The 26,356-nt window shown below is 42.7% G+C and overlaps 1 protein-coding gene across 1 annotated transcript in view; it reads left to right on the top strand.

Annotated features, from left to right (window-relative positions):
- LOC124716682 (endothelin-converting enzyme homolog) overlaps nucleotides 1–26,356 on the top strand; it is a 330,992-nt gene that overhangs the window by 286,035 nt on the left and 18,601 nt on the right. Inside the window, exon 8 of the mRNA XM_047243221.1 lies at nucleotides 19,754–19,921. Within this exon, the coding sequence (XP_047099177.1) occupies nucleotides 19,754–19,921 (168 nt within the window). The remainder of the gene's footprint in view (nucleotides 1–19,753; nucleotides 19,922–26,356) is intronic.

The raw sequence follows: 26,356 nt of genomic DNA, 5'->3' as shown, positions 1-26,356 counted from the left end.
CTTCCCTTTTAGGCCTGTCTTGATTCGGGGGAGACGAAAAAGTCACTTGGAGCCAAGTCGGGGCTCTAGGGTGGCTGCAGCAGTGTTGTCATGTTGAACTTCACCAGAACTTCGGCGGCGGCGCGTGACATGTGAGCGGGCGCGTTGTCGTGGTGGAGAATCCAATCGCCCTTGATCTCGAGGCGGACGCGGCGAATTCGATCCCTCAACTATGTTTTGCGGCCAGTACATGGGCGCACAGGCTCAACCTCGTCACAGCAGTTAGGCGAGGACAGAGAAGCCTCCTAATGCGACTATCTGGAGCATTTGGCACGACATCGATCGAAGCGCTGTGTGTAGTGCTTGGAATCTTCCCGATAGATATAACTATTAGGCATCGTGCCACACGGTACTGGTTAAAGATGGGCAGAGTAGACCAGGTTAATATAATAACTGGTTCTCCGCTGAGCGACAAGCAGGACCTCAAACAATGAAAAATCGATACATGGCCAGATGAATAGGGCACAAGTGATAAGGGACGGAGAGTACATACACTTTTTCCGGATATCGCGGAAAGGTTAAGAATAAAACATGACGGTCCTAGCCGCGGCATGGTGCATTTCTTGACTGGGCACGGACCTTATCCCACGGACTTGAACCGCGTGAGTCTAAGAGACACATCTACATGTACATGCGGAGGTGTGGGAAGCCCCAAACACACAATCCTATTCTGCGGCAAATACAGACAACACAGGAACACACCAGGAATACAAAACTTACAAACTGAAAGATACATATACCATGCAATCAGAACACCTGACTTTCGGGACAAACTAAACTTACTGACAGAAAAAATCTTAGATGAATGCCATAAAGCGTACAGGCTCGAGAGACCGTACAGACGACAAACCTAGATGCAGCACCTATATAAACGCCATTATGTGGAAGATGAAAACCGAGACAGAAAGAAGACTGACAGAAATGCATTAGTCTAAACATAATGTACAGCTATCACAATAGATTACACATAACCAAAGCTCAACATGAGTAGATGTAAACAGTGTCGGCGCACCATCTCAATTGCCACAGGCAAACATGGCACTTAAAATATGTTAACAGAGTAATTATCTTAGTACCAGCTTTAGTAATTAGCATAGATCTCCTTAGTTATAGGAAGCGAGGGATTGGAGACTGAGGATCATGCCTTGACGAGTAATTCCAAGGCTTTCATCCTCAGTTCCCCAGGGTGGAGGGACTATAAACTTCTTCTTTTCCTATCTTCTTTCCTCGTCTTCATTCTAAACTATATTTTTGTATTTCTTTTTCAAAATTTAAATTTCAAGTAAATTTTTGTTAAACTGTTTGGGAAAGCTGCCATAAAGAAAAGAAAAGAAAGACTAATAGCAAACAAAGATAACCAAGTAAAAGAAAATAAAATAAAAGAGACAAAAGCAAAACACGATAAACTATGACCCACCTCCACGTGGCGGGACATGGGTAGCGGTGCGATCAGATGTGGGAACTGGTGCAGAGGTTCAGCTGTATCAGCGCCCATATACCAATCGCAGCGGCTAAGTGGTCAATAAAGACTCACCTTAAGCAATTAGGTGGTGGGTCGTAAAATCAGGGTGGCAAGTGAAAAAAAAGATCCCTCAACTCGATGGTCATTGTTTAGAAGTTCCTGCACGCTCTCCACATTTTGATCCGTTCGGCTTGATGATGGCCTCCCGGAGCGTTCGCCGTCTTCAACATTCCCACAGCCATCTTTGAAACGTTTGCGCCACATGAAAACCATTGCACAGAACATGGCTTTTTCCTTAAAGGCCTGAGAGTCTCTGTGGCGGTTTTGTTCAGTTTCACGCTAAACTTAATCGCATAACGCTGCTCCACTTTCGCGTCTCCCACTTTTCGACTGAGGTCAATGACACACACTCACGCTGCAAGCAATGCGCACTTTCCAGGGTTCTGGAGGAAACTGCCGCAGCGTCAGTTTGTTCCCTGAGACCCCCTCCTCCCCCCACTACTTCCCCCACCCAGCGGAACCAGTCTGTGTCTGCTCCCCTACTCAGAAATGACTGTCTTGAAACTTCTGAATCACACCTTGTATGTACCAGCTGTGCTACTTTATACTTTATGTGATGTACTTATTCTGTAGTTTTATCTGCATTATGTGGATGGTCTTTTCTTAATTACTCGATGTCTGTGTTTTATTTTAAATTCCTGTTTGTTGATACAGCTTAGTTTTACATTTTTTTGTTTTTAATAGATTTTCACAGCTCTTGTCTCTATTTATTTCATGCAAGGACACTGATGACCTCATCGTTTAGCGTCCTAAAACACCGAACACTTATTAACTAACTAAACTGTTTCTCTCTTGTGACACCAACAGTACTGCCACATAGCCAGAGGAATTTCACAAGCGTGATGGAGTAAATGAATCCTGAACGACAAATAGGTTTTTTGCTACTTCTCAGTCATGTTCTCTGGAATCATCTCACCACCACCACTTCCTTGAAATAAATGTCTCAACCAATAGTAACTAATATGATTATTCTTGATTTCTTATAGCCATGTTCATGCTGTCAAATGCGATGTAGCACTTGTAATGAACTTACATGGAGCATCACAACCCAGACGATGTTTGAATCATATGTTACACGTTTCCAACACTGCACAATGAGTAGAATTCACATAATGTAACAGAGTAAAATCTGAAGTCGCTCGCAACATAGTACGAATACTAATATTACTTTCCTTACACACAAAACGGCATATCTTCAGCATTTAAGCAGTGCAATAAAAAACCAGACGACAAAAGTCTTGATGAACTTCTTTCCTGAATTTTCTCTGAAGATTAAAATTCTGTGGCGGACCGTCAGTAGAACCTAGTTCCTTTACCTTTCGCGTGCAAGGCTCTACCGACTCAGCTACTCGCGGATGACTCACGACCCGTCCTACCAACTATACGGAGGGTCGTGAATCGTGTTTGGATATCTCAGCAGGTGAGCATTTGTCCGTGAAAGGTAAAGGTCCCAGTTTCAGTTCCCAGTCCGGCACACATTTTTAATGTGATAAGAAGTTTCAAATCAGTGTATATTCCGCTGCAGAGTGAAAATTCTTTCTAGAAATTTCTTTCTTGTTATTCTATTAAAGCGGATGTTTATTAACAAATTACTCTTATTTATGAAGGCTTGTTTAGCTACCGAACTACTTCTTTTAACGTCTATTACAATTTTGTTGTCTCTGTTATTATACTTCCCAAGTAGCGGAATTCATGTACCTGCATTAGCATTTTGTTTACTGTCTTAATATTTGCCCTTGCTTGTCCATTAGATTGATTTATCACCATTATTTTAGTCTCGTAAGTATTTATTATTTTAGTTTTGTCTGCGTTTATTTTCAATTTGTGGTTATCCAGGACAACAACAACAAAAATTTTTAACATATATTTCATATCCTCCTAAGGCTAGCACGCATCATCAAATCGAATACGATGTACTTATTTATCGTTAATTTTGAGCCCTTTGGTGCCACTTTTCATCGTTTTTTAACTTTTCATCGATAAATTAAATAAATATGAAGAGAGCAGCTTCGTCGGACATCTCTTATTATCCTAGCCTATTTCTTACTACCACTGAAATATATTCTGTACTAACGGTTTCGTACAGACTGTGACTCAATCTTTTATCTTTTCAGATTTCCAACCAGTACCGTCCAGTCCAATCTCTCAAAACTTTTCTCTAGGTCAATGAAAAAAAGCATACGTTTTCCTGTTCCTCAAACTTTTTCTTTCTGAGGTAATTTGTAGTGTCATTATAACCTTCTGTTTCCATTTCCTTCCCCCCAAAACAAACCGTCTTCTCCTAAATGTCGTTTAACCTTTGCTTTTAGTCTTCGCTTAACGGTATTGAGTAGAATATTTGAAGCATGGCGCAGTAGCGCCAGAGTTAAATCATTTGAATGATCACTGGTATTTCAACTCTTTGATATGTTATTTGTTTTACTTTTTGTTAATGCCGCTGATAGTGTTCCATCCTATTAGATTTGAAAGATCAGTTATCCATTTCCGTGCGACACATAGTTGTATTCGGTTTCTTTTATTCTTCTCTCGCAGTTAAAGCCTATTTTTCTCAACCAGGTTAGTTTTTTTATGAGATCTTGAGCCGTTTGTGGTTTCCTTGGGTTCAGTTGCTTCTTCCCTAGAACACTCTCTGCTTTTTCAGTATACATGTTATTTTCCCCCAACTTACTGTCTCCCAATATACCTTGTCCGTCTCCACCTTAAATTTCTCTGCACTATCTCCATTCATTATTCTTTCTAGGTAACCTATGAACTCTATTAATACAGTGAAATTAAAAATTATATCACATCCCTATCCACAATAAATAAAAATGACGACCGTCAAAAGCAGGAGTCTGTAAGGTTTCACGATATTTTTAATATCGTTCGGGATTGTTATGTTGTTATACTGTGTAATGTTCTTAGTTATATTTGTAAACCATAAGGTTACAGATGCAGTAGGCGTAACATTGCATACATAAATAACTCAGGGAATTTCTCTTGGGGAAACGATAGCATTTTGTTGATCGATATCTCGACTCCACATGAACCCACAAACGTCAACAGACACTTTTTAAGACCTCGAATGGGCTTCGATAGGCTGGTCATACCAAGAATGATAAATACCGATGCATGGTTTTTGCTCCATATTTCTTGACCCTAAGTCACACGAAACGGGAAACGGTCGGGACCTAAAACGTTTTTTTGTTAAGTTCTTAAGGATCAAGCCATTAATCTCGACGTAACACCAAACGACTATTTTCTTCTAGCCATTTTGAAACCGTTTTATAATAATGCTAAATACGATTTATGAGTGACCGAAGGAGTTTCCAGTAGGAAAATTTTAGTGTTGAAGTTGTTTGTGTAAAATAATACCACATAGCGTTTCCATTGGGCGCTGAAGATCCGTTGGACTGACCCATGTATCGAAGAGGTGACTGGAAGTGACTTTTAATTCTATGCTGGCCGACGTTCTGCCCTTACTTCCACAGTGCTAAATATACTTGTACATTTGAGGCACATTAAAATTATGAACTCGTGGTTTATACCAATCTGCATTCTAAAGTCTGCAATACGCTGACGATGTTTCACAGTAGAATAATTATTTGCTAGCGGCTTTTGGTGGTGTAAAGCTGTCTTCAGTTGAAAGTAACTCTGTAGTATGCTCATGTTGGGGTTGTTTCTCTACTTTGTACATACCTGAAATTTTCTATTATTGTGTCAAATTTTTCTTAAAGCTTTATAGACATTCGCCAATTGTCACCAAAGGATGTGATTTTATAGTTGGTGGTGGACGTCTGCATTTCTAGTGAACATTGAATTAACTGAATATCGATGATGGAGCATATAATGGTGGACATCATGGCACCGCTAATAAGATCTGAACGAAATACCGACACATGTTTAAAAGTGCCTCTTCTTTCCTGCCTTGTGTTCTATCTAAAGAATACCACCTTATCTGGATACAAGCCTCACGAGTTTCGCTACATTAGCAAATCATCCTATGGCTGTTTACGTTCCTCCTTACTCAGAATCTTTAGTTGGGCCGCTGGCATCAGAAACGGCGAGACTCTCTTAGACCTTCTCTCTCGGAAATCTAATATGCTTCGTCGTTTAATTCGCAAAAAGTAGCTGTCATCGGCAGATTTCCAAACCTGCAACTCCAATGGGTATACACTCAAGTCACGTTAATGTGACCACCTCCCAAAAGCCTGAATAACCACCAGTTGTAGCACGGACCTCTGCAAGACGTGCAGGAAGAGATGATGATGATGATGATGATGATGATGTTTGGACTGTGAGGCGCTCAACTGCGCGGTTATCCACGCCTGTACAAATTCCCAACCTTTGTTCAGTTCAATCTCGCCACTTGCTTGAATGGTGATGAAATGATGAGGACAACACAAACACCCAGTCATCTCGAGGCAGGTGAAAATCCCTGACCCCACTGGGAATCGAACCCGGGACCCCGTGCATGAAGAGTCAGTGAGTTTCTGGAAGATATCGACTGGGGTGTGGAGCCACGCTGACTCCATTGCTGTCGCCAGCTGCGATGAGTTTCTCGGTTGAGGGTCCACGACGCGAACAGCACATCTGAGTTGGTCCCCCGCATTCTCGGCTGGGTCGTAGTTTGGTGACTTTGGTGGCCAAGGGAGTATGGTGACTCATCCTGATGCTCTTCGAATCATGCGCGTGCACTTTGAGCTGTGTGACTTGAACTGTCCTTCTGGTAGATGCCACCATGTTGAGGAAAAACAAACTGAATATGGGGGTGAACATGGTCTGCGAGGTCAGATGCATATCTGTGTTGATACACTGTACCTTCCAGAGAACGAGATCATCCAGGGAATGCAACGAAAATATTCCCCATATCGTAATGCTCTCTCCTCCAGCCTGGACCCTTCCAATGTTTGTTGCAGGGTGTTTTCTGTCAGTTGGAAGGAGCCTAAACCTGATTCATCTGGAAAGGCCACCTGTCGCCACCCAGTAGACGTTCTGTTGTGGCAAGGGTGTGCATATTTGCATACTCCAACCATCTATGGTGAAGTACAGCAGTCAGCATGGATGCACGAACCAAGTGCCTTCTGTGGGAGCCCATGTCCAGCAACGCTTGCTGAACAGTTGTTGAGGAGACGCTGCTGGTAGTCCTTGATTCATCTGGACGGTCAGCTGTTCAATAGTTGCACGTCAATTCGCCCATACACATCTCCACAGCCATCAGCCCCATCCTGTCATCTACGGTCTGCAGTGTACTGCAGTTGCCCGCAGTGCCAGAACTGGATAGACCCATTTTCGCATTGCACAATACACTTTAATCACCGTGGCATATGAACAGTTCACAAACTTTTCACTTTCAGAAATGGTTCCACCCTTGGTACAAAAGGCAATGGCTATGCCCTTTTGGACGTCGGGTAAATCGCTCCATTTTTGTAATACAACGGCTACACTGTTGTCCGTGTCGCCTTGGCATGCTTTGTGTACCCCCCCCACCCCCCACCCCCCCACCCCCCAATGCTAGTGCAGCCACCTGCAGTCAGTGGGTGGTTATTGCACTTGGTTATTGCACTCTGACATCGAACATTGGCGGTGGTCACATTAATGTGAATAAACCGTGTCGGTATCTTCTGGTCGTTATCCGCCGATTCGCCCAGATAGCTACGCTTGGCGGCATGCAACTTCCCAAATGACATCTGGGCGGCTAATTCACGGCGAGGGCCGTTGTTCTGGCCAGCCTGGGTGTGGATTTTAGGCGTTTTCCTATTTGCGACTAGGCGAATATTTGGCTGGACACAGGTCTCACCTCAATTACACGATTCATTGGCATGTTCGTAGGCTTCCAGGTAGGATAACGCTAGAATTAGACTGTTGGCGTACACAAATTTCGTCGCTTGGAGTCAAAGGGGTGACGACAGGAAAGGCACCTGGCACAATCAACCAGCCAAAGCCATAAAAAACATGCTGGCCCAGCGTAGAAGCATGATGAAGGCCAGGAAAAAGAAAAAGAAGTGGTTAACAGTTGTCCAAAGTTTTAGGTGATTTATCTTCGTAAATAATAAACAAAAATTCAAGTAATACTTGTTTATTGTTGCTCAGAGCAAAACCCGAACCATCTCGCACCTGGCTCAGTGATTGTTGCCAATGTGTTATTTTGAAAAATAGATGTTGGAGGATATCAAGCCTAATTAACTCGGCATTCTTCAAAACTGTCCACGAAACTGCCCACCGTCAACTCAGACTTTTTTTTTTTTCATGTGACTTGTGACATCATTGCCATGGCCTCAAGCAAGACATACGTCAGAATTACGACGTGTCTGAAGAATGAAATTAAGTTACATATAATTTTAAGTTATGTTGATGGCCAGTTATGTGGATAACTCAATATAGCTAACTGACAGACTGCTTGTTTTGCTCGCATGTAAGCCATGTTTATAATTGAGGACAGAACTGAAGTCCTTGTACAATTAGCGACATTTATTTTACAAGAGCTGTATAACTTACAAGTTTGTGGTATGTGACAAATGAAGAATAAATCACCAAGCTTTTGCTATGATACCATTAAAGCACAACATGTGTGCCGTTTGTTGCTCTAAGATTGTATAATCGATTTTAGTTCTCACTCCATAAGTTGGACAACATCCCTTGTGTAACAGCAGCAACAGCATCTGTTATCCTCTTCCTCATGTTTCCAAATCAGGTAGCTTAAACCTTGTCCTTTACGTAGCCCCACAAGAAGAAATCTAAAGGTATTATGTCTGGTGATCTCGCAGGGCAGGCAGTGCGACCGTCATGCGCAAGCCACCTATCAGAAAGTGCTTCATCAAGAAAATTTCAAAGCTGCAATCCCCAATGAGGCAGTGCTCACACTTGTTGGAAAATCACTTCAGGCTGCAAGTCTCTTTGTTGTGGGTCCGCAATCTGACGTATCCTATCCAAATAGATGTTAGCTGTTACCGATCTCCGACCAAAGAAATGGCTACTTACTCTGTCATGCATTTAACCGCATCACACATTCTTTTTAGGGGAATCCGTAACCTGATCTAAGGCAACAAGTGGAATTTCCGAATACCATATCCTCTCAGTGTCCCTGTTAACTTTGCCTTATGCATGGAAAGTAGCCACATCTGAAAAACAATTTCGTTGAAGATGCTTATTGCTAGTGTCGACTGGTGCCAACATATCAATCGCAAAAACTGCTCGACAAGTTCCATACTTGTCTGGACCCTACATGCATGCACGGTCAATCCGTTGTGTAGAATTCTTTGCACCGTCGTCCTAGAACTCGCTAATTCACGAGGTGCATACCGAGTAGATTTGGAAGGGCTTCGTAAAAACACCTGTTGAACATCTCCGACACTTCATACCCCCCTGACTGAACGCAGCCCTGTTCGCAGGAGATGCAACACACTGCCGGTGTATTTAAACTTCATGTACCAGGCACAAATACTCCATCAGGCGCTTCTCTTCCGTATTGTCTTCGAAAATTTCGCTTCACAATAGATGCAGATTTTGTCTCGTGATGCCACAAAACTCACTGCACTTTCTCTTCGCGTGACGCCATTTTACAACGACAATGGCTATAGTATTTTCTACTCAGCTTCACCTGCAACAAAGATATGCAAATAAACTTGGTGATTTATCCTTCAGTTATCACAAACCACCATTTTTTTGAGTTCTACAGTTTTTGTGAACTAAATATAGATAATTGCACAAAGATCGAAAGGGTGTGGAAGGACTAAAAATATGAAAAATAAAAGTCACTGTAAAGTAAAAATGTAACCGAAAGTTATTGTGATTGTTGTAAAAAAACTCAAAATTAAAAAACTGAAATTGTATCTTGATTAGGCGAAATAGTTCAAAAGTTGTCAATGATTACAAGTAAAGTTACTTACCAGAATCGAGGTATTTTGACTTCATGCTTCAATTGAGAAAACAGTTTGGATACTAGAAACGATACTCGACTAAGAATGTTATTTATACATGCACTCAACAAATAGTACAAACCTTAAGTAATGATACATTGCCAGTTGTCATCTTTTCAAGACGTTTGATTGTGTAATCGTCTTAGTCTCTTAGGAAAACTCAATTTTTGTGGAACTGATAGCTTTACACACATCTAGTCTGATTCATACTTAACAAACAGAATGCAAAAGGTTGGGCTGAACAGTTCAGTGTCGGAAAGGTAGAAAATTTTAATAACCGGGTGGGGGAAAAAATCATAAATGAGTCGCACAGGGTTCAATTTTAGGTCTACTCCTATTCCTTATATATGTGAATGACCTTCCACTTAAAATTCAACAAGCAAAATTGGTACTTTTGCAGACAATACTATTATTATAATAAATCCCATTAGAGAGAAAGTAGTATAAAAGCTGGTAAATATTTTCCAAATATTTATTATGTGGTTCCCTGACAATGGAATCTCTATAAATTTTGAAAAAACATACTACAGTCAGTTCCATGCAACAACTAGAGTCGTGCCAAGAATTGATGTAGCACGTGAGAAGAAGCCAATAAGTAGGGTGGAATGCTCCAAATTTTTGGGTGTACATATTGATGAAAACTTTAACTGGAAGAAACAGTTAAGTTCAGCTGCTTTTGCTCTTCGTATGACTGCTAATCTTGGAAATAAACGTATCAATCTCCTGACATCTTTTGCATATTTCCACTCAGTAATGTCGTACGATATAATTATCTGTGCTAACTCATCACTACGAAAGAAAGTATTGATTGCACAAAAGTGAACAGTGTTAATAATATGTGATGTTAACCCATGGACCTCATGTAGGTACCTCTTCAAGAAGCTAGGCAATTTAACTACGCTATCACAATACATATATTCGGGAACAAATTTTGTCATTAACAATCCATCACAATTCGAGAATAACAGTGATGTACATACCTACAACACTAGGACAAATGAACTTTATTACCCACTGTTCAAGCTGTCAGTGGCTCAGAGAGGAGTTCAATATGTAGCAACAAAACTTTTTACTCATTTTCCAAATAACATAAAATCAGTGACACGTAGCAAAGCAACTTTTTAATCTAATTTAAAATCATTGCTCCTGGACTGTTCATATTACATTGAAGAATTTCTCCTTGGAAACTGGTAGCCAGAAAACAATTACGAGAAGCTGCATGGGTAGGACTGAAAATGTGTTCATTAATGTTAACACTAATCATGTATGGTTCAAATGGCTCTGAGCACCATGGCACTTAACATCTGAGGTCATCAGTCCCCCAGAACTTAGAACTACTTAAACCTAACTAACCTAAGGACATCACACACATCCATGCCAGAGGTGGGATTCGAAACTGCGACCGTAGCGGTCGCGCGGTTCCAGACTGTAGCGCCTAGAACCGCTCGGCTAATCATGTATGCGTATACTGTATAGTGACTCGTCGTTCACGTAATTTCGATAAAATAATACTTTACTTGATCTATGGAACATGTAACTAACTTACTAAATAACTTAATCTGTGAAGGGGCCGCATGTTTCAAGCCTTCTACTCACATAATGAATTTACATCTGAGAGTCTCTTGTTTCATTTACTTTCCCTTTTCTTTTTTTTATGCCAACTTCTGACTTGTTTTGCACGCTGATTACATGAGTGGTTAGGATGTAGCTCGTAGTAATGTTAATAACCCATATCTCGATACTAAATGTAACATTTAATTTTTATAGTAGTTTCTGTCTTAATGTGACCGGTTTTCGTCACGGAAAGTCCTCTTCGCTGTGGACAAAAAGACGGAACGTTTCTCAGGTTCTTGAGGAGCTGTCAGTCACTAAAAGAGCAGTTGGCGAACCGCACGGGCAGCCGAGCAACCCTTTCAGGAATTATCTTGAAGGTACCTCAAACAATGGGTGGTAGAATGGATGACTGGAATTCTCTGTAGCAAAATGGGAAACCAGTAGTGGAAAGAGTGAGAACTACGCCTGTTGACAAACTTTTGGTGGGGTTCTCAGCTTTCCAGTTGCCGTCACCCCACTGTAATTCGGACTCCAGACGCCGTTTCCAAAAGTTATGTAAATGTTGGCACACGATTCTGCGAAATTTCCAGACTCTCCCTTCTCCCTGAGAATCCTCTGACATGCTCTACAAAATTTCCAAGATTTCCGACAAACGAGTCTGACCGTGGGAACGGGGCGTTTCTCGATCTTGGGTGCCATAAAAACAAAGCTCACTGATAGATACACCTTCCACTTGATGATCGGCGGTGTTGAACAGACTTCCAGACACCTCATTGGAGGAGCAATTTCACCATTTCTGGGACTATGTTGGTCCATCATGGACAGGGGACATCGGCTGGTTAATTAACTGTCAACGTAAATAAAACTCCCAACAGCCGTGTAACTTAACATGTTATTTTATTTTATTTTGAAAGCTATCAGTTTCGGCATTTCACTATGCATATGGGACCTGAAGATGGCATAGTGAAATCCTGAAACTGGTAGCCTTCAAAATAAAATGAAATAGCATCTTAAATTACACGGCTGTTGGGAATTTTATTGAGACTGACAGTTATTTCTGGAACTGGCTAAGAATACTGTACCGGGTGCCTTTCCGCTGTATGAAAGAAGGCAATCAAAATTTAGGCAGGGACTCTATTTCGGATTCTCATTTGGATGTTCATACTTTTCAGATTTCGCGTTTGCACGATATTTTTCTTGGCTTCAGCTTTCTGCCAAGTTTTCGAAGTTCTAGTTTGAACTTATCGGCATCTGTGATCGGTTATCAGGAGATTCTCCACTCACGATCACCACATCTGGCTATGCCGGCAGTGATCAGCAGCCGCTACAGCAATTCGCACGGTGACTCGCGTGGAGTCAGCTCAACCACAGTCGCGTGAAGATTCCCGACTTCGGTGACCATGGTATAATGAAGGGAGAGGAGTTCATTCCCACATTTTCACTTTCAGTTTCCATAATTTGATCTACGCGCTTCACGCACTAGTCTGCGTGTACTCTGCATCTAATCCCTGTTTCAAAGAGGATCTTTCTCCGTAGCTACTCGTGTTTCGTTTAGGTATTTAGTTAATTCACTCAAGTTCACCCGTCCGATTGCGATTCTTTCCGTTCCTTCCTTTACTCATTGACTTGTCATGTGCTCTTTTCAGATTCATTCTCTACTGATTTTAGACAGTTTTACAGGCATGGTAGAAAATGTATGTTGAGTTGTGTACTTTATGCACGTGGGCACGATATCAACCGTATTTGTCCAGCATCACGCTGATGACAAACCTAATAACCATTAATTTTTCGATCGCTGTTTTATTTTATTTACTTAAAATTCATTCTCAAGTTGTCTGTAATCTTGACGTTGATGTGTTCGGACTAAATTGCATATTGTTTTAGTAACGTGTACCAGATCAAATACTATCATTCAGCAACCATTAAAGTAAATTATTCAACTGAAATTCCCAGGTCTTGTAGCGATAAGCAATACTCGAGGCCCCTGGCGAATTCATGATCTTATCAAATAAGTTTGTTTTGTGTACGGTAGTTGATATTTCAGATAGCCTATTAACTTCATGGAAGTGATCTATCATGTTATTTGATCTGGAGTCATAACTGTAAATCTAATCTGCATACCTACCAGGCATCTGATGAGCATTCAAAGCGCACCCAGCTTCTGGCAAATTGATTCAATACGCTTTTCTAAATACGGCGTTAAAATGAAGATGAGTAGTGCTCTCATATCAAGTGTGCAGGGTTAGTTGACGGAAGTTATTCGCCACAAAACCTAATAGTAATAGGTTGTACTGACCCCCGACACATATTAATAAAGTATAGCGCGATACTCGGGATTGAGAGTTTTGTTAAATTCTATACATGCAGTGATTAATCAAAAAAATAAATACTGAATACTGCAATATTATTTACTCCGTACTGCAATATTATTTTCTCTGTTAAATATTGTGGACAAGCATGAGACTCTGAAATAACCTAGTACCACGATAACATACGTACGTACATCGGTTATTCCGAAGTACGCACGAAATAATATTTCATACACAGCGCGCGACTCACCGCCTTCTAACAGATAGTTCGCGTGAGCGCTGCTATTAGGGAGAGAAAATGTGTGTGCTTTTACACAAACCGTAATAATAGCTCTGAGCACTATGGGACTTAACATCTATGGTCATAAGTCCCCTAGAACTTAGAACTACTTAAACCTAACCAACCTAAGGACATCACACAAACTGTAATAACTAATTTGGTTGTCAGGGGCTACTGGTCATTTACGTATTAACTTCCACAAAGAAACTGAGATATTTTTTATGCTTATTAAACGATATATTTTTCTGTATTTACTATTTGTTATCTGCAAGACAAAAGCTGAGGAGAATCTCATCTGTCGTTAAGCAGCCAATCTTAAACATATTGAACTCATTCAGTACGAAAACATTAAAGAATGGAATTTGTCTTTACTTTACTAGCTTTGAAACTATTAAAAGATCAAAATAGAGAAGTCTCCCGCATTTACATTTAATATTACAGACTGAATTTCTAACTAAAAAATATCATCAGCGTAATGGCCGACCAAATGCTGCTAGGGAAAGAGAGCTCCCCGCAATACGAAGTTCTGAAATAGAGGTATTAATTACAGTTAATGGTGGCTATTATGGGAGGTGCTCACTACCTCAATAACCAACACTTTTAATAACAGTTTGACATACATTCTGATAACTTACAGGCAGACTTACATTAAATATCAGACTGTGATACAATGGCGGCCTTCCGCTAGACGAAACAGACTAGGAAAAAAAGTCTAACCCAAAAAAATTATCTCTGTTCTTCTTCATCTACATTACACAGATACTAAAACAAAAGGCTGTTAAACGGATCGCTGTTTGCGAGCGTTACAGATAGTAAACTATACTTTTTTAATAGTTGATATTCATCGCGCACACGGACGCAGTCTTTCAATAATTTATAGTTCACACGTCACTGTTTTTAACACACAAAAAACCCTTTTAATTTTTCTCGAAATGTCAATTTATGTGACGTTCCGTCACAAGTGAGGGACTATTTCTAAAAGAGAAACCAAATACAAAAACTTGTACCACACGAAGAAAGCTGATAGAGTCATTACAAAGTGAAAAGATCGATATGGAAGGGTCGGGTAATTGTATGTAGTTGTCGAAAGTGTCTGTTACGTTACTTCAGAACCAACTTCTATTACGAAGGAGTTTTCATTTTACGTAATAGTTTTGGAATACTTCCAGTGGTTACAATCGCTCTCGGCATTTTTAAAAGGGCGTCCGTGAAGTTACAAAGATCTGTAATTCGAATGTTAGATTGGAGGATTATGAACTGGATAAGCTTTGGTACAGTGAAACATATGAAAACACTTGTGTTGATCAACTGGCTAGGGTAATCACAGCGAAAGGAACGTGTCAATAGGAACTGCAAAATACGTTTATTTCCTTTACCGTAACTTGAGTCCTAGTCAACATAGCAAGAAGTAATCATGTTTTAGCCATGCTTACGACTGCCATCATACGCCAATGGAAATGTGAAGGGTGGTCATAAACTTTCGCTACCTGGTCCAGTGCAGGAGGGAAACTTTTTGTCGTATGGGTACCCAACTTTACAGGTATTATGTTCAGACTGAGCGCTGCAGGATTTGCGTCGTTACGTGTTAGTTCGATGACAAGCCGTTAGGCGCCAGTACTGATACGGTGACGTAGGGTCGATAACACAAGCATCAGTGTGAATACAGTTCCAGACGGTCAACACGGGTCTGGACTTGGTGAGTAAAGCTGTTTTATATTAAAAAAAAAAAAAACAGCAATAGTTCTACTGCTCTTCGCGAGTATCGACGCATTAAAGGAGTATGGAGACGTCCTCTTTCTACACCGAGGTTGAACAATCATCCTTCTTTACCTTCTCTGCATTACTGCAGATGACGTGCCACTGAGCACATTTGTTCCGTGCGTGCAGTACACGAGAGGCGCCTAGTTGTTTCCACTGCACTGTGTGGAATAGGAAGGTTCTGTTATAGTTCACTAACCTGCTGTCTTCAAGTTGATGTCCCGAGCAGCCAATCATACAGCAGTAGCATTACGCAGGCGGTCTTTCTCACGGGAATGGTACCGAATCTAACATCTGTCACAGGTACCTCACACCACATTTCGTCATCTACGAGGTGCATTCAAGTTCTAAGGCCTCCGATTTTTTTTCTGATGAACTACTCACCCGAAATCGATGAAACTGGCGTTACTTCTCGCGTAATCGCCCTGCAGACGTACACATTTTTCACAACGCTGACGCCATGATTCCATGGCAGCGGCGAAGACGTCTTTAGGAGTCTGTTTTGACCACTGGAAAATCGCTGAGGCAATAGCAGCACGGCTGGTGAACGTGCGGCCACGGAGAGTGTCTTTCATTGTTGGAAAAAGCCAAAAGTCACTAGGAGCCAGGTCAGGTGAGTAGGGAGCATGAGCAATCACTTCAAAGTTGTTATCACGAAGAAACTGTTGCGTAACGTTAGCTCGATGTGCGGGTGCGTTGTCTTGGTGAAACGGCACACGCGCAGCCCTTCCTGGACGTTTTTGTTGCAGTGCAGGAAGGAATTTGTTCTTCAAAACATTTTCGTAGGATGCACCTGCTACCGTAGTGCCCTTTGGAACGCAATGGGTAAGGATTACGCCCTCGCTGTCCCAGAACGTGGACTCCATCATTTTTTCAACACTGGCGGTTACCCGAAATTATTTTGGTGGCGGTGAATCTGTGTGCTTCCATTGGGCTGACTGGCGCTTTGTTTCTGGATTGAAAAATGGCATCCACGTCTCATCCATTGTCACAACCGACGAAAAGAAAGTCCCATTCGTGCTGTCGTTGCGCGTCAACATTGCTTGGCAACATGCCACACGGGCAGCCGTGTGGTCGTCCGTCAGCATTCGTGGCACCCACCTGGATGACACTTTTCGCATTTTCAGGTCGTCATACGGGATTGTGTGCACAGAACCCGCAGAAATGCCAACTCTATAGGCGATCTGTTCAACAGTCATTCGGCGATCCCCCAAAATAATTCTCTCCACTTTCTCGATCATGTCCTCAGACCGGCTGGTGCGAGCCCGAGGTTGTTTCGGTTTGTTATCACACGATGTTCTGCCTTCATTAAACTGTCACACCCACGAACGCACTTTCGACACATCCATAACTCCATCACCACATGTCTCCTTCAACTGTCGATGAATTTCAATTGGTTTCACACCACACAAATTCAGAAAACGAATGATTGCACGCTGTTCAACTAAGGAAAACGTCGCCATTTTAAGTATTTAAAACAGTTCTCATTCTCGCCGCTGGCGGTAAAATTCCATGTGCCGTACGGTGCTGCCATCTCTGGGACGTATTGACAATGAACGCGGCCTCATTTTAAAACAATGCGCATGTTTCTTTCTCTTTCCAGTCCGGAGAAAAAAAATGGGAGGCCTTATAACTTGAATGCAGCTCGTATATACTTCTTGCATCTCCACTGCTCTGGGAACAGCTTATTGGAGACAAATATGATGGCTGACTAAGCCAGAAATATTATAGTGTACTTTGAAATCCACCTTCCTAGCTCGGTGGGCAGCATATTTGGCTGTTATGAGTAGGCCCAGGATTCGGCTCACGATACCGCCAGAGATTTCTCCTAGGTGGGAGGACTGCAACAAGATGCACTCAGCCTTGTGGAGCCGTTCGAGGAGGTGCTTGAGTGAGAAATAGCAGCTCCAGGGAATAGAACGGCCGAGAGAGCCGTGTGCTGGCCACAAGCCCCTGTATACTGCATCCAGTGAGAACATTGCCAGAGGACGACACGGCGGTCGGTCGGCCCCTATTGGCCCATGAGCGTCAATACCCGGAGCTTTGCCTTTGCTTTTTTATCCTTCCAAAACCGTTAGACACAGGTTTATTTGCCTGCTATACAAGTAAAGATGGCACGTAAATTTGCGTTTAAACATTTCCATATGAAGACAAAAGAGACAAATGAATTTTTTTTACCACGGCTGGGATTAGAACCCGGGTCTCCTGCGCAATGTGCAGATGCGCTATCTTCTACGCCACACTGGCACATGGCTTTGCACACCGGCACAGACTACCCTAGCACACGTACCTCTTCAACGCAAATTCCCATTCATGACTCAATCCACTTCGTGTTCACCCTCAACTCGAACCGCGTTGCATAGGCACTCCAACTGCATTGGAATGGCACCTCTGCAAGGAATGAAAAGGGAGAGCCTGCCTGAAGCCCAGACCTAGTTGCTTTATCACTTGAAGAGAGAACTTTTCAAGTGTCAAGCATCAGTGATGTATATATCCAGACTGAAGCGACGATTGAAAATTTGTAGCAATGCCAGGATTCGAATCCAGCTCTCCTGCTCGCTAGGCAGATGAGTAAACCAATTTGCCACCCTACGCACAACTGCATGGACTATCCTGGGAGGAATACCAAGTGAGCTGAGACATAAATGGGGAGGGAGGCACCCTAGGGTAGTCTGTGGCAAGCCACTGTGGCACAGTGGCGTATAGTTAGCGCATCTGTCTCCTAAGCAGGACAACTGGGTTCGAATCCGGTCTTGGTACATATTTTTAGTCTGCTTATAAACTTTTATGTCATCTCGTTGTCTCTGTAGACCTGTACAATGATGAAGCAAGGAGAGGTTTTTGTTTGGTGACCAGTTTCCTCTTTCTGTAACACAAACTGTTTACTTAACTAAAGATATTAGTTTTGGTACAAGTTCTTATGTATAGTCCTCATTAATCTCAGTGGTGATGAAGTGTAAAGTCCACTAGGCAATTATGCCTGCTTTGTGCTGCCTGTCTCTGTTAGTGGCGGAGCCACGACTGATGACACTGCAATTAACTCGGTTGCGACAGACTCGAACAGACTCGCCCTCGGGTCCGTGGTGGCGATCCTAAATACTGCCAGCCGAGAGGGCGTTGGCGGCGCGTTTCCTGTGAGTCTGTTGTTGGCCTCTGTCTATCGTCTCGCAACCACTTTGCCGCATGGTGGGCTGGCGCCAGCTTATGCCAGCACGTAGATATCATAAATGCCTGAGACTTGGAACGGCCTCTGGAAGCACATGGTTTCATCTGATCGTGTTTAAACAGGTTGCCATCTGATGACAGTAGAGGTTTATTGCCTTTTCAAATTACGCTGCTTAGTGACGTCAGTGACTTACGTTCAAACGTAAAGACTTTAGAAATAGATTTTACCTTGCAAGTTTTAAAGTTCAGACAAGATTATCGTTACAGAAATCATACTGGCTGATACTCTTGTGACTTACATTCAAACATAAAGACTTTAGAAATAGATTTTACCTTGCAAGTTTTAAAGTTCAGTCAACATTATCGTTACAGAAATCATACTGGCTTATACTCATATGTGTTAAGGTATGTTTTGAGAACCACTTTTATTTTGTGTGCCCATTGTGAGTGTCATACCAAGAGCATATCCAGTTGGGATAGGTGCGGGGCGGGGGGAGGGGACAACTACCCTCTACTACCAACCCCCCACCCACCAACTGCAGAAGTAAATGATCGTTACAAAGTGAACTGCCTCACTAAACAGACAAATACATCAATTCAGTATCAATTTGAACAAAAGCTCAGCATGTAACACAGATAGCAGATACTGCTGTAATGTGCAAGTAAGAAGAAGGGTGTATGATGGGTTGCATATGGGGACTGACAGAGTATAATTACGTCCCGCCCATCAGTTCTTTTTGTCTGTCTCACTCCACATGAACCAGCTGTTGCCTACCCCGGTAACAGACTAAGCTGGGGTAAGTGCCATATTGGGTCATTCCTTCTACTTCTGACTCTCTCTAGTACAATTTATATCGTCCAAAAACTATCGTTTCACAATGTATTAATTGCCTTTTTGCTTTCTGGCACCCATAGTGGCCAGTACAGTAGCTAAGTATCCTCATCACTTGTAACCTAACATGAAAACAACGGTAATTATTCTGCATGCGCCCCGAAGCATATGCTGCAGACAGATGTGATGGAATAACGCCCTTGGCTGGAGCACAACGGACTACACTGACCCATGAAATTGTGCAAAGCATCACCATCCGTCTTATTACGTGCTCATCATTAATATGAGCTATTCCTGTCCTAGAGGTCACAACTTTGGATACGCTATTGTACCATATCATACATAAAACAACAGGAAGAAACGTTGATTTTTTGATGTGTCGGTGACTGTTGGCAGGTTGATGGAGAGCAGACGCTGGACGAGAACATCGCAGACAATGGGGGCCTGCTGGAGGCGTTCGTAGCCTACCAGCTGTACCTCATACGCAACCGTAATGAGGATGGCGTGCTGCCTGGATTCCAGAACTTCACTCATAACCAAATGTTCTTCATCGGATATGGAAACGTGAGTAAATCAGCATCTGCATCTCTAGCTATCAGCGTGTTCCATTATCAAAATAAACACTACGTGATATAAAGTATTCGTACACCCCAAAGTAATGCGCATTTGGCCACTAGATGTCACGACAGGTGGCCCCGCTAGCATAAAAGGAGGGAAGAAATATTGTGCTCCCAGTAGAGAATCAATACATCTACATCTACATCCATACTCCGCAAGCCACCTGACGGTGTGTGGCGGAGGGTACCCTGAGTACCTCTATCGGTTCTCACTTCTATTCCAGTCTCGTATTGTTCGTGGAAAGAAGGATTGTCGGTATACTTCTGTGTGTGCTCTAATCTCTTTGATTTTATCCGCATGGTCTCTTCGCGAGATATACGTAGGAGGGAGCAATATACTGCTTGACTCCGCGGTGAAGGTATGTTCTCAAAACTTCAACAAAAGCCCGTTCCGAGCTACTAAGCGTCTCTCCTGCAGAGTCTTCCACTGGAGTTTATCTATCATCTCCGTAACGCTTTCGCGATTACTAAATGATCCTGTAACGAAGCGCGCTGCTCTTCGTTGGATCTTCTCTATCTCTTCTGTCAACCCTATCTGGTACGGATCCCACAGTGCTGAGCAGTATTCAAGCAGTGGGCGAACAAGCGTACTGTAACATACTTCCTTTGTTTTCGGATTGCATTTCCTTAGGATTCTTCCAATGAATCTTAGTCTGGCACCTGCTTTACCGACGATCAACTTTATATGATCATTCCATTTTAAATCACTCCTAAAGTGTACTCCCAGATAATTTATGGAATTAACTGCTTCCAGTTGCTGACCTGCTATTTTGTAGCTAAATGATAAGGGATCTATATTTCTATGTATTCGCAGCACATTACACTTGTAACAACAACAGAATGGGTTGGTTGGTTGATTTGGGGGAGGGGAGGAAAGAGCGAGGTCATCGGTACCTTCAGACTAGGGAAGGAAGTCGGTCGTAACCTTTCAAAGGAACCATCCCGACATTTGCCGGTAGCGATTTACGGAAATCACCAAAACCTTGGTAAAGGGTTGGTCAGGAGAGCTTAGTGACTTTGAATGTGTTTTAGTTTTTGGATGTCACCTGAGTAATATGTCCATGAGGACCACTTCAGCCCATCTATAGCTGCCCAGGTCGACTCTTGCTGATGTGATTGTGAAGTGGAAATGTGAAGGAACGACCACAGCTAAACTGAGACCAGGTAGAGCTCATGTGATCACGGACAGGGACCGTCGAGCGTTTCGAAGGACGGTTGCAAGAAGTCGCATGAAAACAGCAGAAGGAATCACTCGTGAGTTCTGCCGCACTACCAGCAGTCTAGCTGGAATAAGGAGTTAAAAAGCGTGGGGTAAAAGTGTCGACCAGCTACCTCTGAACAACAGATCTTCGTCATGAAATGTATTCGCAGTAGCGAAGATGAACCACTTCCAGCTGTACACTGGAATGAAAAAGTGTGCCAGTCCACGACTCAAACTCGGACTTCCCGCATTACGGGAGTGGTCGGACCGTGAGTCGTGCTTAGATAGCCGAAATGGATTAGGACACCGCCCGCATAAGGCAGGAATTCCGGGTTCGTGTCCCGTTCCGGCACAAATTTTCACTGTCGTCATTCCATTATACAACTGGAGGTGGTTCACATTCGCAACTGCGCATACGTTTCATGTTTTTCATAGCAGCGGTAGTTGCAGCCGTACCTGTTCCTTCGGACATGATCCACTGGACAGTGGATGACTGGAAACAAGTGATTTGGAGTGATGAATCACGCTCTACCCTATGATAGTCCAGTGGGAGGGTTTGGGCTGACGAATGCTTTGAGAACGTTACCTGCCATCATGTGTACTGCCAATACTCAAGTACGGAGGCTGTGGTGTTACGGTATCAGGTCAGTTCAAAAATTCTGGAACATTCGTAACTTCGCGCTAATGGTTGTTGACTGAGCACTGAAATACCTGAGTCGAAACAAGGCCCCGAGAGTAGACAACATTCCATTAGAATTACTGACAGCCTTGGTAGAGCCAGTCCTGACAAAACTCTACCATCTGGTGAGCAAGATGTATGAGGCAGGCGAAATACCCTCAGACTTCAAGAAGAATATAATGATTCCAATCCCAAAGAAGCAAGTGCTGACAGATGTGAAAACTACCGAACTATCAGTTTAATAAGTCATAGCTGCAAAATACTAACACGAATTCTTTACAGACGAATGGAAAAATGGTGGAAGCCGACCATGGGGAAGATCAGTTTGGATTCCGTAGAAATGCTGAAACACGTGAGGCAATACTGACCCTACGATTTACCTTAGAAGAAGGGTTAAGGGAAAGGCAAACCTATGTTTCTAGCATTTGTAGACCTAGAGAAAGCTGTTCACAAGGTTGACTGGAATACTCTCTTTCAAATTCTGAAGGTGGCAAAGGTAAAATACAGGGAGCGAAAGGCTATTTACAATTTGTACAGAAACCAGATGGCAGTTATAAGAGTTGAGGGGCATGAAAGGGAAGCAGTGGTTGGTAAGGGAGTGAGATAGGTTTGTAGGCTATCACTGATGTTATTCAATCTGTTTATTTAGCAAGCAGTAAAGGAAACAAACGAAAATTCGGAGTAGGTATTAAAATCCATGGAGAAAAAATAAAAACTTTTAGGTTCGCCGATGACATTGTAATTCTGTCAGTGACAGCAAAGGACTTGGAAGAGCAGTTGATTGGAATGGACAATGTCTTGAAAGGAGGATATAGGATGAACATCAACAAAAGCAAAACGAATATAATGGAATGTAGTCGAATTAAGTCGGGTGATGCTGAGGGAATTAGACTAGGCAATGAGACATTTAAATTAGTAAAGGAGTTTTGCTATTTGGGGAGCAAAATAACTGATGATGGTCGAAGTAGAGAGGGTATGAAATATCGACTGGCAATGGCAAGGAAAGCGTTTCTGAAGAAGAGAAATTTGTTAACATCGACTATAGATTTAAATGTCAGGAAGTCGTTTCTGAAAGTATTTGTATGGAGTGTAGCCATGTATGGAAGTGAAACATGGACGATAAATAATTTGGACAAGAAGAGAATAGAAGCTTTCGAAATGTGGTGCTACAGAAGAATGCAGAAGATTAGACGGGTAGATCATATAACTAATGAGAAGGTATTGAATATAATTGGGGAGAAGAGGAGTTTGTGGCAAAACTTGACTAGAAGAAGGGATCGGTTGGTAGGACATGTTCTAAGGCATCAAGGGATCACCACTTTAATATTGAAGGGCAGAATGGAGGGTAAAATCGTAGAGGGAGACCAAGAGATGAATACACTAAACAGATTCAGAAGGATAAAGGTTGCAGTAGGTACTGGGTGATGAAAAAGCTTGCACAGGATAGAATAGCATGGAGAGCTGCATCAAACCAGTCTCAGTACTGAAGACCACAACAACAACAACTATGGTTTGTTGGAGCGAAATATGGTCGGCATCCCTGCACACGCCTGTTTTTAATGCGTAACCGCCGGAATTGTTCAAAAAATGGTTCAAATGGCTCTGAGCACTATGGGACTCAACTGCTGTGGTCATCAGTCCCCTAGAACTTAGAACTACTTAAACCTAACTAACCTAAGGACATCACACACATCATTGCCCGAGGCAGGATTCGAACCTGCGACCATAGCAGTCGCACGGTTCCGGACTGCGCGCCTAGAGGTTTCATTGTTGCATGTCTGTTAATGTTGAACTGAACAGAAAGTTGTGTCGCACAGTTTGCGGATTTCGAGATGGCAGAGTTAGAGGAGCAACGAGTCTGCACAAAATTCTGCGTGAATCTCAAGAAAACCTTTGCACAGAAACACCAAAATAATGCAGGAAGCCTACGGTCATGAGTGCTTAAGCCTTACTCGGTGCTACGAATAGTTCACACCCTTTAAAAATGGCCGGACGAAAGTTAAAGATGACCCTCGTTCGGAACGCCCTTCGACGCTCATGTCACGAACGTCAACGAATCTGTCCATGCCAATCGAAGAATGATTGTCCGAGAGATTGCAGAAGAATGTAATATTTCAGTTGGATTATCTCATGAAATCCTGACACAGCATCTTGGAACGCATCGTGTTGTCGCCGAGTTCGTCCCACGGCTCATGAGTCAAGACCAGAAAGACCTTCGCCTCGCTATCTGTGAAGAACTTTTGAATCACACAAATAAGAAAGAGATGTTCTTTAAGAGAATCACTACTGGTGATGAGATGTGGTTCTACGGGTATGATATTGAGACCAAGGTTCAGACTTCACAAAGAGTCGGGAAAGGTTCTCCAAGACAAAAAGTGCCCGTCAGGTCAAATGTGAATACCATGCTGAAAGTTTTCTTTGACTTTGAAGAATTTGTTCATTATACGAGGGCCGTTCAGAAAGTAACCTCCGGTTGATTTAAAAAAATACACCAAGTTAAATAAAAATATTTTAATATATACATCTTACAACTACACCTTTGCACTATTTTTCTATATAGTCTCCATAGCGATTGAGGCACTTATCGTATCTCTTCACAAGCTTTGAAATTCCTTCTGCATAAAAATCACCCGCTTGTGCCTGGAGCCAGCCTGTGACGGCATCTTTGAGCTCTTCGTCGTCATCAAACCGCTATGACCCGAGCCATTTCTTCAAATGTATGAAGAGGTGATAATCACTTGGCGCCAGGTCTGGGCTGTAAGGTGGATGGTTGATAACGTCCCACTTGAAGGACTCAAGAAGGGCTGTTGTTCTGCGAGCAGAGTGAGGACGGGCGTTATCGTGCAAAAAAACGATACCGGAAGTCAGCATACCACGGCGTTTGTTCTGTATAGCCCGTCGTAACTTTTTTATTGTTTCACAGTACACGTCTTGATTAATGGTCGTACCACGTTCCATGAATTCAACCAACAACACCCCTTTGGCATCCCAAAACACCGTTGCCATCAGTTTTCTGGCAGAAAAATCTTGCGAGGCTTTTCTTGGGTTGGTAGGCGAATTTGAATGTGCCCACATCTTTGATTGTTCTTTTGTCTCAGGGTTCACGTACTTAATCCAGGTTTCGTCACCGGTCACGATTCTGTTTAACAATGGTTCTCCTTCGTCCTCATAACGTGACAGAAAGTCTAAGGCAGAGGCCATTCTTTGAGTTTTGTGGTGGTCGGTAAGAATTTTGGGCACCCATCGTGCACAGAACTTACGGTAACCCAATCTTGCTGTCACTATCTCGAACAAGAGAGTCTTAGAAATCTGTGGAAAACCAGTAGACAACTCCGACATTGAGAAACGTCGATTTTCACGAACTTTTGCATCAACTGTCTGAACGAGTTCGTCAGTCACCAATGATGGTCTAGCACTCCTCTCTTCATCATGAACGTTTTCTCGTCCACTTTTAAATAAACGTATCCATTCACGGACAACTCCTTCACTCATAACTCTTGGTCCGTACATGGCACAAAGCTCACGATGAATAGCTGCTGCAGAATATCCTTTGGCTGTAAAAAACCTTATGACAGCACGCACTTCACATTTGGCGGGGTTTTCTATTGCAGCACACATTTCAAACTGCCACAAAAACTAAACTAGCGCAGATACGACGTTCACTCGACCACGGCTTGATGCCGACTGACCTGTTGAGTGCGTGAACGCACAGATGGCGTCGCTACTCCCCCCACAACCCGCACTGTGACCAATCGGAGGTTACTTTCTGAACCGCCCTCGTAAATTCGTGCCACAGGGACAAACTGTTAATCGATGCTACTGTCGGGACGTGTGGCGACGCCTGCGAGAAAATGTGAGAAAGAAATAGCTTGCAATGTGGCGAGACAATTCACTGCTCTTGCATCAGGATAATGGACCCGAACATTGATACCTGTTGGTGCGTGACTATTGCACAAAAAACGAAATCAGTGTCCTGCCTCGTCCTCCGTACTCTCCAGACCTGGTCCCACGGAATTTTTTTTTTATTTCCAGAGCTGAAAAATCCTTTTAAAGGATTTGCAACGATGGACGAGACAAAAGAAAATTCGCAGATGGCGCTTCGAGCGATCCAGCAAGAGGTGTACGAGGACTGCTTCCGGAAGTGGAAACAGCGTTGGGAGCGCTGTATCAATTGTGGAGGAGAATATTTCAAAGGAGACCATTCACAATAAGTAAAAGGTAGCAGTAGAAAAGTTTTGTGGACGAAGCTGCGGAATTTTTTTAAGGGGAGCCGGAGGTGGTCCAAAAAATTACGATTTTTTTTTGCTACCGAAAATTAATTGGAACATTCCTCTTTAATGTAAACTTTGAATTATTGTTTTACTCGCCCTAGAAGTGGAGTTATTACCATTTTCCCCCACGCCTGCAGAGGAAATGGGCGGCCGCTGAATGCATCTAACACCCTCTCGTGACTTCCTGGCGAACTGCTTGGGATTTTCTTGGCCTGTTACGCATACAGCGCC

This window comes from Schistocerca piceifrons, chromosome 9 (genome assembly GCF_021461385.2).
Source record: "Schistocerca piceifrons isolate TAMUIC-IGC-003096 chromosome 9, iqSchPice1.1, whole genome shotgun sequence".
Classification (NCBI taxonomy): Eukaryota; Metazoa; Arthropoda; class Insecta; order Orthoptera; family Acrididae; genus Schistocerca; species Schistocerca piceifrons.
Note: the sequence above shows the minus strand (reverse complement) of the source record. Positions and strands in the feature narration are given on the sequence as shown.